The following is a 13,808-nucleotide window of genomic DNA, read 5'->3' as shown; positions in this document are numbered from 1 at the left end:
GCTGAAGATTGTTGCAAATGCTGCAATGTCTTTTGCACTGATGTGCTGGGTTCCCCCATCATTAAGGGTGGGGATATTTGTGGAGCCTCCTCCTCCAGTGAATTGTCCACCACCTTCACAACTGGATATAGCAGGACTGCAGAGCTTAGACCTGGTCCATTGGTTGTGGGATCATTTAACCCTATCACATACTGCTTGAACACAATATCTAGGCTGATACTCCCATTACAGTACTGACAGAACGCTGCACTGTCAGAGATGTCATCTTTCAGATAAGACAGTAAATCAATGCACCCTCTATCCTGTCAGGTAGACACAAAGAGTCCTATGGCACTATTTCTGGGACCTTCAGGGGAGTTCTCCCCAGTGTCATGGACAGCAATTATCCCTCAATCAATGTAACAAATAATGATCTAGTCATTATATCATTGATGTTTGTGGGAGCTTGCTGTGCACTGTCCACTACATTTTGTACATTACATGAGTGACTGCACTTCAAAAGACCTTCGCTGGACATCCTGAGGCTGGATTCTCAATACAAGTTTGTTTTTTTCCCCAATTCAGATAGCTTTTATGTTATGAGCTGTTGTAAACGTAAAACCAGGATTTGTAACCATATTTTTTATTCTTTTCTTATGGGACCACGTCAGTCATTATCTGGCTTTTTGCAGCATTATCTATCTGAAACACTTCTGGTTTCCTCTCTCTATCTCTCTCTCCCTCGCCTGGTTTTTCATTTTCAACAAGAAACATTGTTAATTCCTCAGCTAGATTTAATCAAACAGCAGTGTCACGATGTGCAACTGTTCTGTGACACTGTTCTGCAGGCTAACAGAAAACATACGTTGTCCCAATCGTGCACATTGATCATTATTTTAAATTTACATTGGGCAAACAAACATTCGCCTATTCACATCATTTGGCCATGGTAGAATTATTTAGCTTTGCAAGTAGAGTATTTGGTATCACTCTCATGTCCCTGTGCTCCATGTGTGAGCTACTGAAAAAATTCAAGACATGTATTTATACATCATCTTTCACAACTTCAGATTGTTCCCAAAGCACTTTACAGCCAATGAACGACTTCCGAAGCATAGTCACTGTTGTAATGTAGGAAACACAAAAGCCAATGTTTTGCACAGCAAGATCCCACAACTGCAACGTGATAATGGCCAGATAACCTGTTTTAAGTGAAGTTGTTTGAGGGATAAGTATTGGACCGGAATACTGGGAAAACTTCCCTGTTTTTCATCAAAATATTACCATGGGATCTTTTACATTCACCTAGAAGAGAGAACAGGGCCACGGTTTAATAACTCATCCAAAAGATGGCACCTTGACAGTGCAGCACTCCCTCTCTACTGCACTGGAGTGTCAGCTTGGAATTTGTGACCCCAGTGTGGGACTTTTACTGATAACCTGCTGTCTCAGAGTAAGGATACTGCCCACTGATCCATTGCTGCAGGCTGATAATTAACCTCCTACTGGCATTAACTAATGCCATGCTCTGTACAATTGCTGGGAGCTCTGCAAATTGCACATCCAGGATGATTTACCCATGATTTTTCCTTTACACTGCTGGGAAATCTACTCTATATTCTAAGAATTACCCACTGATGGCAGACTGAACGGATGTTCACTTTCCATTAGGATGTCAAGACAGGTAGACGGAGTTAGGATATGGATCAAACATGATGTAGTTGAATGGTGGAACAGCCTCATGGGTCTGAATAGCCTCCTCCTGTTTCTATGATGTCAAATGGCATTTTTTAAATGGAATGATGAGTGAAAGGAAACTAAAAAATACAAATTCAACATAAGCAACAAAAAAAAACACAATCCTTAGATTAACTGCTTCATTAGTGACTCCTAAATCACTGCTCGTTAATGCAAGTCTGCACAAGTAATTATTTCATCCACTACCATATTCGTGCAATGTTCTATTCTACAATATTGTTTGAGACAAAGCAAAGCTTCACCACATCCAAAAGGTTCTTCTTGCAGACAATAAACTTACGTCAGACTATCTGCTTGAACCATATACCATCCTGATCTCCTGACAATATGATACTCCAACATTTGGCAGCACTGGTCAAATTTGCACAAGAAACATTTTGCTGATCTCCTCTCTTCTTCCTTCTTCCAACTCCCCCCAACACCTGAGCCAAATATGAGTAGAGTAGATTTTGGTTTGGCTGTTCACAGTTTCCATGGCAGCATCTTGTCTCGCACAGAGATGGACACATTGGTCCCAGGGTAATGCAGAAGGCTCGTGGCGATACATGGATTACAAAAAAAAAAACCATAATTTACACTTATGAAGTTTGAGTGAGCAATGTTAATATCCAGAAGTATCTGACAGAGCAGAAACAGACACCAAGCTACAGGATGAAGATGAGTGGCTGATGATGTGGCTGGTTCTTCTCAGCCTCCATTTCATTGCTCTCCATCCTAACCTTGGGGCTCTCCTAAAGGGACCATTCAGGTACAGGGAGGAGAAGTCAATGCAGGGTAGGTATTGACTACCTGCAAAACAGGTAGGTGTGCAACTGCGGGAGTTGATCAGAAGAGAGAGAGTGTGTGTGTGTGTGAGAGATATAGATAAAGATATATATATGTATAGACACACACACACACACACACACACACACACACACACACACACACAGGGAACAGGAGTGTGTCTGCCCCGAACACTGAAACAAAAGGAAGATTGGAACACAATTATGAAGGAAACCTGGGTTCCTGGAGCAAATATTCATCCCTCAACCAACATCGCAACCAGATTACCTGGTACTTATGCTGCTGTTTAAGGGAGCTTGCTGCCTCATTCCTTACATTACAATGGTGACTGCACTTCAAAATTCAAGTGCTTTGGGACATATGGGGATCATTACAGGCTCAATTCTTTTCTTTTTATTAATTTAGTATCAACAGTGACCAACACTAGTTCAAGTGGGGAACATCCTGCCTGACAGAACCCCTTCACTATTTTGAGGAATTGTCTCCCAGGTGAACCCTGGAGCAGAATTTATTTGGCTTCCCGAAAGCCAAAGATCCAGATGAAAGGTTCAGTTATTAACAAGTGTGAGGAATATTTCTTTTTATTTTCTGTTGGGCTGCGGATTAGAATTACAATGGTTGCATGTTGAAAGTCATGTCCACTGAAACAGGGTGAGAGGTATATGCAATGTTGCAGACCTGGAACAGAGTGTGTCACGAAAGACAGGATGGTGCTGGAAAGGAGTCCTGGACCAAGGGAGCTGCCTGACAATGTAATCAAGGTTTAGTGTGAAGAGCAGGGCAGCTGAATAACTCCTAGCCTGAAAAGAACAAGACCTAAAACCTCTCTCCCCTGTGTGTGGAAGATTCCAGTAATTACACAATAATTAGCCAGCTGGCTTTTCTTCTCATATCTCTATAACCTGCTATTTCTCTGAAAACCCCTGTCAAAAGACAGAGGGCAAAATCATTGTTAAGACATTGAAAGGCAAGTGCTCAACCAGTGAACTAAATATTGTAAGTGCTGGAAGACCACCTCATGTCATCATCAAGAATTGAAAGGAATTTGGAAGACATCAATCAAAATCAACCCATTGAATCCTGTACTCCAGAATTTTCTTTCTTTTGCCACTAGTTAAAGACAATTTTTTCAATAAACAGTTATTTACTTATTAAGTTTACAAACCCGACGCTTGTATTCTGTTAACCTAAATTAAACTGTTAGGTAGAATTGGGGCAATCTGATGGTTTGGCCAGACTTTTTCACATTTGTCGTGGTTTGGGGAGCAGTAGGGTTTGATATTACAGCGTGCTATCTCCAGTGAGTCATGACACAAGATAAAACCTGGAAATTAAAGAAAACCAAAGTGGTTGTTGGATGGGAAATAATGGATACTTCTTAGAGAGATCAGGGTTAGGTGGGAAAAAGTGCATTATGGAATGCCCCAGGATTAGTGTTGGGACTTTGACTGTATGACCCAGCTGGTCAAACTCAACAGACCAACCAAAACAAACTAGGAAGGAAAAATGATTCTGACCCCAAGAACTACAAATTAAGAACTTGGCATAATGCACAAACACTGACAGCTGAAATTTAACAGAGACATTGCAAAAAAAGAAAAATCAGCAAAATGGTTAGAGTAAGACTGGTGGCAGAAGACTGACAGGAGAAAAGTGTTCAAATCCTAGTGTAGGGCTGGGCCAAGAAACTGACGGTTAGAATCACAGAACCGATATAACGAAAGATTGAATAAGCTTAGGCTTTTGAACATTGGAAGAAGGCAACTATTGGTGACCCTACAAAGGTTTATAAGGCATTGAGTGGTATAGGAAAGGTGGACATGGAACACGACTTCAAATTAAACCATGACAACCAGCTAAGTATAGAGTAGAGGTTACATCAAGCAAAATTTAGAACTCGTGTGAGGAAGTTGTTCTTCACACAGTGATCAGTACTTACAATTAAACACTGGAAACCCTTAGTGCACAAACTGAAGGGTGTCTCGATCTGGACTGATCAGCAAAGATGGGCCCAAAAGTCCTTATATTCTTAAGGTAATTGATTAAAAAGGCAGAGATGACATGAGGAATGACAAATTTACACGTCGAGTTGTTACAATCTGATTTTTTGCTCGGCCATTTCAGAAGGCAGTTAAGACCCAGTTACAAGTAGGCCAGACCAGGTAAGGACGGCAGATTTCCATTAATGAACCAGATGGATTTTTACAACAATCGATGACGGTAGCTGTCATGGTCACCATTACTGAGACTAGCTTTATATTCCAGATTTAGTAATTGAATTTTAATTCCACCAGCTGGGGTGGGATTTGAACCTGTGCCCCCAGAGCATTAGCCTGGATCTCTGGATTACTGGGCCAGTGACATTACCATTATGCCACCATCTCCCCATAAATGCACTGCCTAAAAGGGCAGTGAAAGCGGATCCAACTGTAACTTTCAAAACGGGAGTCGGATAAATGCTGGAAATGGAAAAATCTGCAGGGCAGTGGACTATAATTTGGATGGCTTTTTCAAATGCACTAGCACTGGCACAATGGGCCACATAGCCTCCCTCTGTCCTGTGTCATTTTACAATTCTATATGCATTATGTTTTTATAAAATCCAGTAGAGTGGGATAGCAATGGTACACTGCAGTAGCAATGGTGTTCAATCCACCTGTACTCTCAATTTGCTGGGTTTGCATTCATCACTCTTGGGATGCAGGGAAGGGTTTCAGGAAAGCAGGTCAATAGAGAACAAATTCAAAAAAAATATCACAAAGCCAAATAACTATTCTTGGGCCACACACTCATGTTTTCTGAGCAATTGATTCAGAGCACCATAGGCAAAGGCCACTAGCTGTAGGGTGGAAATAGCAAAGAAAAATAGGACAAAAGAAAGGATAAATCCCCTTTAAAAGCAAAAGTAGCATTTACTTGGTCTCTTAACTCATTGCCATAGCAACACGGAACATAAGGGCAGAAGACGGCTGGACTTTTCTTTTGAGAAATATTCACCATCATGTATTCAGTGAAGTGAAAATATCTCCATTAGTAACTGAATTCTCAACCTGCCAATGCGGGATATACCAAGTTTCCCTGGCAATCATTTACTTTCTATTGCGCTCCTTGGATGATCCCCTCCCCCATTTCAGAAAGAAGCAATTTAAGTAATATACTATAGTAACGCCCAAATTCACCCTCTGGCTCATATGCAGTCTAGATCACTTGATTCTGGTCTCTACTCAACTTTTAGGAATGTAGGCCATTCAGTCCCTTAAGCTGATACACTCTGCTTAAATAAAAGCAAAAAAACTGTGGATGCTGGAAATCCAAAACAAAAACAAAAATACCTGGAAAAACTCAGCAGGTCTGGCAGCATCTGCGGAGAGGAACACAGTTAACGTTTCGAGTCCGTATGACTCTTCAACAGAACTAAGTAAAAATAGAAGAGAGGTGAAATATAAGCTGGTTTAAGGGGGTGTGGAACAAGTAGAGCTGGATAGAGGGCCAGTGATAGGTGGAGATAACCAAAAGATGTCACAGACAAAAGGACAAAGAGGTATTGAAGGTGGTGATATTATCTAAGGAATGTGATAATTAAGGGTAGAAAGCAGGGCAAGCAAGGTACAGATAGCCCTAATGGGGGTGGGGTGGGGTGAAGGAATCAAAAAAGGCTAAAAGGTAGAGATAAAACAATGGATGGAAATACATTTAAAAATAATGGAAATAGGTGGGAAAAGAAAAATCTATATAAATTATTGGAAAAAAAAAGGGTGGGGGGGAAAATCGGAAAGGGGCTGGGGATGGAGGAGAGAGTTCATGATCTAAAATTGTTGAACTCAATATTCAGTCCGGAAGGCTGTAAAGTGCCTAGTCGGAAGATGAGGTGCAGTTCCTCCAGTTTGCGTTGAGCTTCACTGGAACAATGCAGCATGCCAAGGACGGACATGAGGGCCTGAGAGCAGGGTGGAGTGTTAAAATGGCAAGCGACAGGGAGGTCTGGGTCATGATTGTGGACAGACCGAAGGTGTTCCGCAAAGCGGTCACCCAGTCTGCTTTGATTCCTTCACCCCACCCCACCCCTACTAGGGCTATCTTTGCTTGTCCTGCTTTCCAGCCTTAATGAGCACTCTCCTTAAAGACAGAAAGGGCTTCACAGGTCAGTGAGCAGAGTCCAGCTGGGTCAAAGTGCTACTTGATCTCCAATATCATAACTATTTCACGTAAATATATATTTCATGCCAAGCTCCCATGGACCAAATTTTCATCAACAAGTCAGCAAGCACTCCCGAGAAAAGGTTTTCTCTTTCAATTTAGAGTGGCATTGACTTTGAGGTGATCTGATTATGTCTTGTAAAATAATTAAAGGACTAAGACAGTCTGCCTATTTGAAAGATTATTCCAGTTTAACAGCTGGGGAGGGTCAGGGGAAATTGAATTCAATAATAAAAATACTGGAATGAAATGGTGTTCTCATTAATAATGATCATGAAACCACCAGATTGTCGTAAAGCCCATCTGGTTCACTAATGTCCTTCAGGGAAGGAAATCAGTCATCCTTACCCATTCTGGCCTACATGTGACTCCAGACTCACAGCAATGTGGCTGACTCTTAGTCGCCCTCTGAAATGGCCCAGCCGAGCCACTCAGTTGTACTGAACCGCTGCAGGAAAAAAGCACCCGTGGGTGGTCTTATACCAATGGTGGAGCGATTATAATCAAGGATGTTCAAAAGGTCAGAATTGGAGGAGCGCAAAGGTCCTGGAGGAGATTAGAGATAGAGAGGGGTGAGGCCATGGAGGGATTTGAAGACAAGGATGAGAATTTTAAAATTGAGGCATTGCTTAACCAAGATACAAGGTACATCAGTGAGCTCAGGGGTGATAGGTGAACGGGTATCGCTGCAAGTTAATATGCAGGGGACGAGTTTTGTACGAGCTCAAGTTTATGCAGAGTGGAGGGACGGAGGCCGGCCAGGAGCGTATCGGAATAATTGTTGAGAGGTTAACAAAGGCATGGACAGAGGATTTCAACAGCAGGTGGGCTGAGGCAGGGATGGAGTCTAGTGATGTGACAATGCTGGAAATGGGCTGCCTTCGTGAGCACATGGTCATGTAGTTGGAAACTCAAGTCAGGGTCGAACTGACCCCGGGTTATTTCTTTGGAACTTTTTTTATGCCTCTTCAGGAGATTACCCAGGTGCAGTTGGCAAGAAGGGGCAGGTGGTGGGGGGGGTGGGTGGGTGTCCAGTTGTGATGGGTGCTAAGGGTCATGAGTGAGGGGCAGGATTACGGAGCAGCCGGTCTTTTCTTATCCATCTATGTTGTACGTTTGTAAACAACGTCCAAGAGAGTAATGAGAAGTATTCACGGATTACACCTTCGTACCAAGGAAAACAGAATCAAAAGGGGGACTAAGAACAGTGCTTTGGGCCAACAAGCCCAACCTTCTTGGCTGATGCCATTTTCTCCCTCAACACAAAAGCCATAGTACAAATTGGTCCAACCTGCTGTCTGCCTCAATGGTCTTCTCCGATAACACGATTAATATTTATGAAGTTATGCCAGCTCTACACTTGAAAAGGAAACATTTGCAGGACGTTGGAGGGAAAAGGGCCGAAGAAGTGGGCCAAAGAGCTGGCACAGGCAGAATGGGCTGAATGGCCTGCATGATTCAGTATCAATTACACAGTGAGAAATTGTTCTGAATGAATTCCTGCATTTGCTCTTAATATTAAAGTTACGTATCCTCCTGTCAAACTCTCCTTCAGTGAAGCAGGCAGCAACTTAAGAATCTGCACCACTGTTATGCTGGGATGACTTGTGCCCTCAATGAGAGACTATTGCCTTTACCTCGCCCGGGGTGGGGAGGGAAAGGGGCAGTCAGGGTGACCAACTGCCCCTCATTTTGACCATTTGTCCCATATCTTTGTTCCATATTTCTAGGACAGCAAGTCTGTGAATTAGCCAGCAGAGAGATGATGTTGTGACTCCAAAAAGGAAAGTTGTAAGTTCTGGTTGCTTTAAACCACAACCATCCCCCCAGCACCAACCCCCTTTTCCTATTGTACCAGACACAATCCCCACCCCTGCTCTCACACTTACCAGAAACCCATCCCTCCTCCCCAAACTATCTTAAGGTCACCAGCAGCCCCTTGTTCAATTGGTCACCAGCACCCTACCGGTCAAAATGTCCCTTATTTCATAAGAGTTGGTCACCTTGGGTGGGGGGGGGGGGTGCGCGTGTGTGTGTGTGTGTGCGCGCGCGCCCCGGGTAAGCCCTTTTGCAACAATTTATGCAGCTGGCAACCAGCTTGTCTGTAGCTAAGGTTCCATCACAGCAGCTGAATTACCCATGTTTCAGGAGTGTCACGCCAGTCACCATAGCACCAGAGAGTGCCACTGATTTGAATCTGCTGACTTTAATGAGCGTATGCTCTCCCTGCTAATGCTCTCATTAATGCAAGGGCACAATACACATGCAGAGTGCATCTCTATCCTTCTCCCCAATGTTCCGTGCAAAGCAGCACTTGGCTGAATAAATGCCAACAAGTGCAAACAATTTGCCTGAGCCCAACTTCTTTGTAAGTTTAAAAACTTCTATGCAGTAGTCTGAAAGCTTCTTTACCAAGGAGAACAAGCTGCACTTCCTCAGCCTCCCTCCCTTGGCTCCCAGTATAGTCTTTGTTTCCTCTGTACTGTTTACCCTAGCAGAGGAAGAATGGGTAGAATCAAAAACTGCACGCTGCACACTAATAGGACCTGACCAGAGACTTAAGAGAGCAACATTAGCTCTTCCGATTTGTATTTTGTCTTTTGCCTCTCTGATATCATGAAATCTTGTTTGACTTCCCCCCCCCCCCAAAAAAATACTGCAGCAATATACCAGACTGAATGTTTCAACAACCCTTGCACATCAACACCCAGCCTATGTAGTTGCGTGGTCAAGTTGAAATGACCCTGTTATTTAAGCAGCTTAACTGGAACATTATTATTCAACAGCTTCACAAAGAGCAGTCAAACAATCTAAACACCCAGGGATATCCAACCTTCTGTGGCTTTTGCAGGGGGTCCAAGGCCCAGTGACCACCACCCCCCCAGATTTTCCAAGTCCAGGAAACAGAGCCCTTATTTCTGATTTGCTGTCTTTCCTTTGACGTTGTCTGCATCTGAAAGTTTACTAACGGCTGTTTTAAACAGTGCCAGCTCTTTCACAAATACAGTCTATCCTTAATTCTAAAGCTGCTTCACGTGAATTATCTGCCAATTCCAATAAAAACAACCTCTAACACTATTTTATTCTGAAGAAGAGTCATGCGGACTTGAACCGTTAACTTTGTCTTTCTCTCCACAGATGCTGCCAGACCTGCTGAGTTTTTCCAGCATGTCTTGCTTTTGTTTCAGATTTCCAGCATCTGCAGTATTTTGCCTTTATCTATTTTATTCAAATTACCTAGTTCAGACCACAAAATATTTATTCTGAATTTATTTTGATCAAAGCTGTAATACAGCACCATCTTTAATAATGCATCCCAAGACTTTGCAGAGGCCTATCTTGCCAATTAGCTTAAATCTGCCTCCTCTGACCCTCCTATCAAGAGAAACAGTTATCTCTATCTACTCTATCAAAACCCATCATCTTGAACACCTTCTTAAATCTCCCTTTCACCTTCTCTTTGAAAGGACAATTCCAGCTTCTCTAGTCCCCTAATTAATTCTACCTCAAACAACATCATAAAAATCAGTTCACCTGGTCAACATCATATTGCTTTTTGTGGGAGCTTGCTGTGTGCAAACTGGTTGCTATGTTTCAAAAAGTGTTTTAATGGCTGTAAATGGCTTTGAGATGTCCAGCGGTTGTGAAAAGTTATATAAATGCAAGCCTTTCTTTCCCCACATAAGTGAAGTGCCTCATCCCTGGTACACGGAATTAATTCTTTGCCTCCCCGAGCAACCTTTGATGGCTGCCCTTTACCCTACTGCTGCAGAGGATCTTTTGAAAAATAATAGAGCATGAACATGCCCTGACAGATTGAGTTTTGCAGTGTTGCTGGGTCACAGTGCATTGCAGGGGAGAAAGTTACAATGCTGTAGATTTCTGACAGCACTTTACACCACAATAATTTATTAGTTGCCCTCTAGGCATCACAGAAATGATCAAAAATAAAATAACAAATTATCTCAAAGACATTTCCTAGCATTCTGTATTAATTATTTCTTAAAGTGTAATGCATGTCATACAGCCTGTATTTTTATTTTTCTTTTAAGTGGTTTTCTCATTGGCAATTGTTGCATTAACAGAGTTACCAGATGTCCGGCCTAGCTGACTGGGTAACTTATAGGGCCATTTCGTCCTTTACCAAAAATGCTGTTGCTTTAAGGGTACCATTTAAACAAATAAAAAGAAATAGTATGGAAACATTACAATTCTTTGCAATGCCTGCTAAATTATAAGTATTGGCTCGTTTCATTAGTAGTTAGAATACACAGTTCAGTTATATTGAGAGGCAGGGGAAACCAAATTCAGATGGATGATTACTCCAAATGCAATCCACCAAATGGGCCTAGATTGTCAAGGATTGCTACATTACAGGACAACTTTTTAAATGGACTTTTCCTGGTTTTTAGGATGTTCCTGGGATTCTTGGATTACCTAGAATGTACAAAAGATACAGGGCATCCAAGTTGGTCTATGTTGGCATTAATGTTCCACATAAACCTCCCACCTTATCTGCATAGTGTTCTTCCTCATGTGTTTATCTAGCTTCCTCTTAAATGGTATCTATGCTTTTCATTGCAACCACTCCCTGTGGTAATGAGTTCCACATTCTCACCACTCTTGGGGTAAAGAATTTTCTGCTAAATCCTCTGTTGGATTTATTGGCATCTATCTTATATTTATGGCTGACGGTTTTGGAAACATCTTCTCTATGTCTAACCTATTGAATCCTTTCAAAAGGCCTCTTTCAGGTCACCCCCCTGTCCCCAACCTTGCATCCTTGTTCCTGGAGAGATGAGACCCAGCCTGTTCAGTATTTACTGATAGTGATAGCCTCTCAGTTCTACCTGAAAATATAGCTCATTGACTTTTTAAATCAGCTGGCCATATCTAGTAACTATTAGACTATGTCTTTCACATAGCAAACACCAATTTCTATCAGAGTTTTACATGAAACATATGTCACTCTTAGTCACCGACATTCTTTTCCTACTCCACTTATTGGATCATTGTTTCCATGTAACTGGCTCCCAATTCTGGCACCCCTGCTCCACTATTCTCCACCGCCCTTCAGTGCATCACCCCCAACTTCACTTCCATTTCCTCAAAAGTTGCAATAAGCAATAAAACAAGCTAAAAACAAAACAGCCACAAGGCAGGGGCATAAATTTTTAAAAGTACACTATTAAAAACAATGAATGCTACAATTAGGATAATTCATAACATTTCTCACCTCCTACTGTCACAATTCTCTTTCCTACAGATATAAAGCAGTCTTAAAATGCTTTGTTTCCAATCCACCTGACCAAGAAATTTCACATCTGCAAACTCTTAACCTATGCATCAAATAAATGAGATTCTTACTGTAACCTAACCTCTATGTGAACCCACCATTCATTTCAAAGATCAGTTACACTTTCAAGCCTTAATAGGGCACACGCCTACATACTATTTTACACAATTACCTACTATTCATTTACATTTTCATACAGCTCCTGTCCTTATAAAAACAATACATTCCTGCCTTGCCATGAGCAATGGCAATTATATTTAACACACACACACTCACATGTATGTATATATACACACACACACACATTTACACACAGACACACACGTACACAAATATGACTGCTTTGACCCAATAATTTCCAATCAACTACATGGGTATGTTTAACATTCAGAATGACACTGGCCATGTAAATGATGTTGCAACAGAGTGACTGACCTTTATCTTATAGTTTAACGCAGAACTCATTCATGCTAAATTAAGACTTTGACCAGAGTAAATACAAAAAAAAATCCTGGATTTTGATTATAAAAGTGCTGAGAGTGGGTCCTTTGAATACCATAGGCAGCCTGTGCAAATTACAAAGTGTCACACGTTCTGGTCTGTGGACACAAGCCAAACAAACAGGAGATAAATACACTTTAATAATACTGTACAAGGTCAGTTTGCAATATATTTTGTTATGGTACAATTTTTAAAATAACTTTCTCTTTTTGTAAAAACAATGCCAGCACGCCCAGTGTACATGATTCACACAACTCTCTGGCCTCTCTCTCCCTCCCTCTCTCTCTCTCTCACACACACACACACACACACACACACAAAGCCTCTCTTGTATAATCTCTAACACTGAACAATTGCTGGATCTTTTCTATCTGTCTTTAGCCTCCCACAGTGTTTCCCAGGCCGGTTTATCCTGCATCCTTCTCTGTAAACCTCCCTCCCACTTCTCCCCCTCGTGTACAGGCATCCCAAAGCACAGCTGTCAGAATAAGACTCCCCAGCTGGTGTTGCTGTGCGTGCGTTTTACTCACCCAGAATATAATGTTAAAGCCGAATATGAAATACTTGATGCAGCAGCTGACTTCAGGTCCTTTGTAATGTTTCCCTGACATCTTGGGCTGTTCATGGAGTAAGGATTGGCTGGAAAGGCGGAAGGTTGAAGGCGGTCAGGCAGGGAGGGGGGGGGGAGATTGATACCAGCGCTGGCGAGGCCGTGGCTACAAAGTGTCTCCGGGCTCGGCTACAATGTGTCTGGCGGCGGGGCAGAGGTGGAGGGGGAGCCTCCTCCCGCCTCTGGACAGGTAGCGCTCGGCGGACCCTGCACAGCCGCAACTCCGGGCTTAACACATCATATCCCGGGACCAGAGGCAAAACCAAATCCCGGGACAAGGAGGCGCTTCGGGATAAGCAAAGGCGGGACTTCCGGAAGGGAGGGAGTGGGGGGCGGAGGAAGAGATAACAGCAAACAAGAAGCCTGGAGGAGGAAAATAGGAGGTAGAGAAAAATAGTGAGGAGTAGGAGGAGGGAAAATAAACTGCTGGAAACGAGAGAGACGGCAGCAAACAAGAACCTGGAGGATGGAAATAAGAGAGAGAGAAAAGACATAGAGAGGGAAACAATTAACTGCCCCAAATAAGGAGGGAGAATTAAGGCAACAAAGTCTGAAAGAAAGGAATGAGTGATGGAATCAAAGTGATGGAAATAAAGAGGGAGAGAGGCTGTTGGATTAAGGACAGAAACAACGGTAGAAACAGAGAGAGGGAAAAACAAGGTGATGAAATGAAAGAGAGAG

The 13,808-nt window shown here is 42.4% G+C and overlaps 1 protein-coding gene across 1 annotated transcript in view; it reads right to left on the bottom strand.

Annotated features, from left to right (window-relative positions):
• Window positions 1-13,186, bottom strand: part of tspan5a (tetraspanin 5a) — a 91,859-nt gene extending 78,673 nt beyond the window's left edge. Inside the window, exon 1 of the mRNA XM_041199484.1 lies at window positions 13,048-13,186. Within this exon, the coding sequence (XP_041055418.1) occupies window positions 13,048-13,128 (81 nt within the window). The 5' untranslated portion in view covers window positions 13,129-13,186. The remainder of the gene's footprint in view (window positions 1-13,047) is intronic.
• Window positions 13,187-13,808: the final 622 nt, after the last annotated feature.

Source organism: Carcharodon carcharias, chromosome 1 (genome assembly GCF_017639515.1).
Source record: "Carcharodon carcharias isolate sCarCar2 chromosome 1, sCarCar2.pri, whole genome shotgun sequence".
Taxonomy (NCBI): Eukaryota; Metazoa; Chordata; class Chondrichthyes; order Lamniformes; family Lamnidae; genus Carcharodon; species Carcharodon carcharias.
This window is presented reverse-complemented; position numbering and strand designations above follow the sequence as displayed.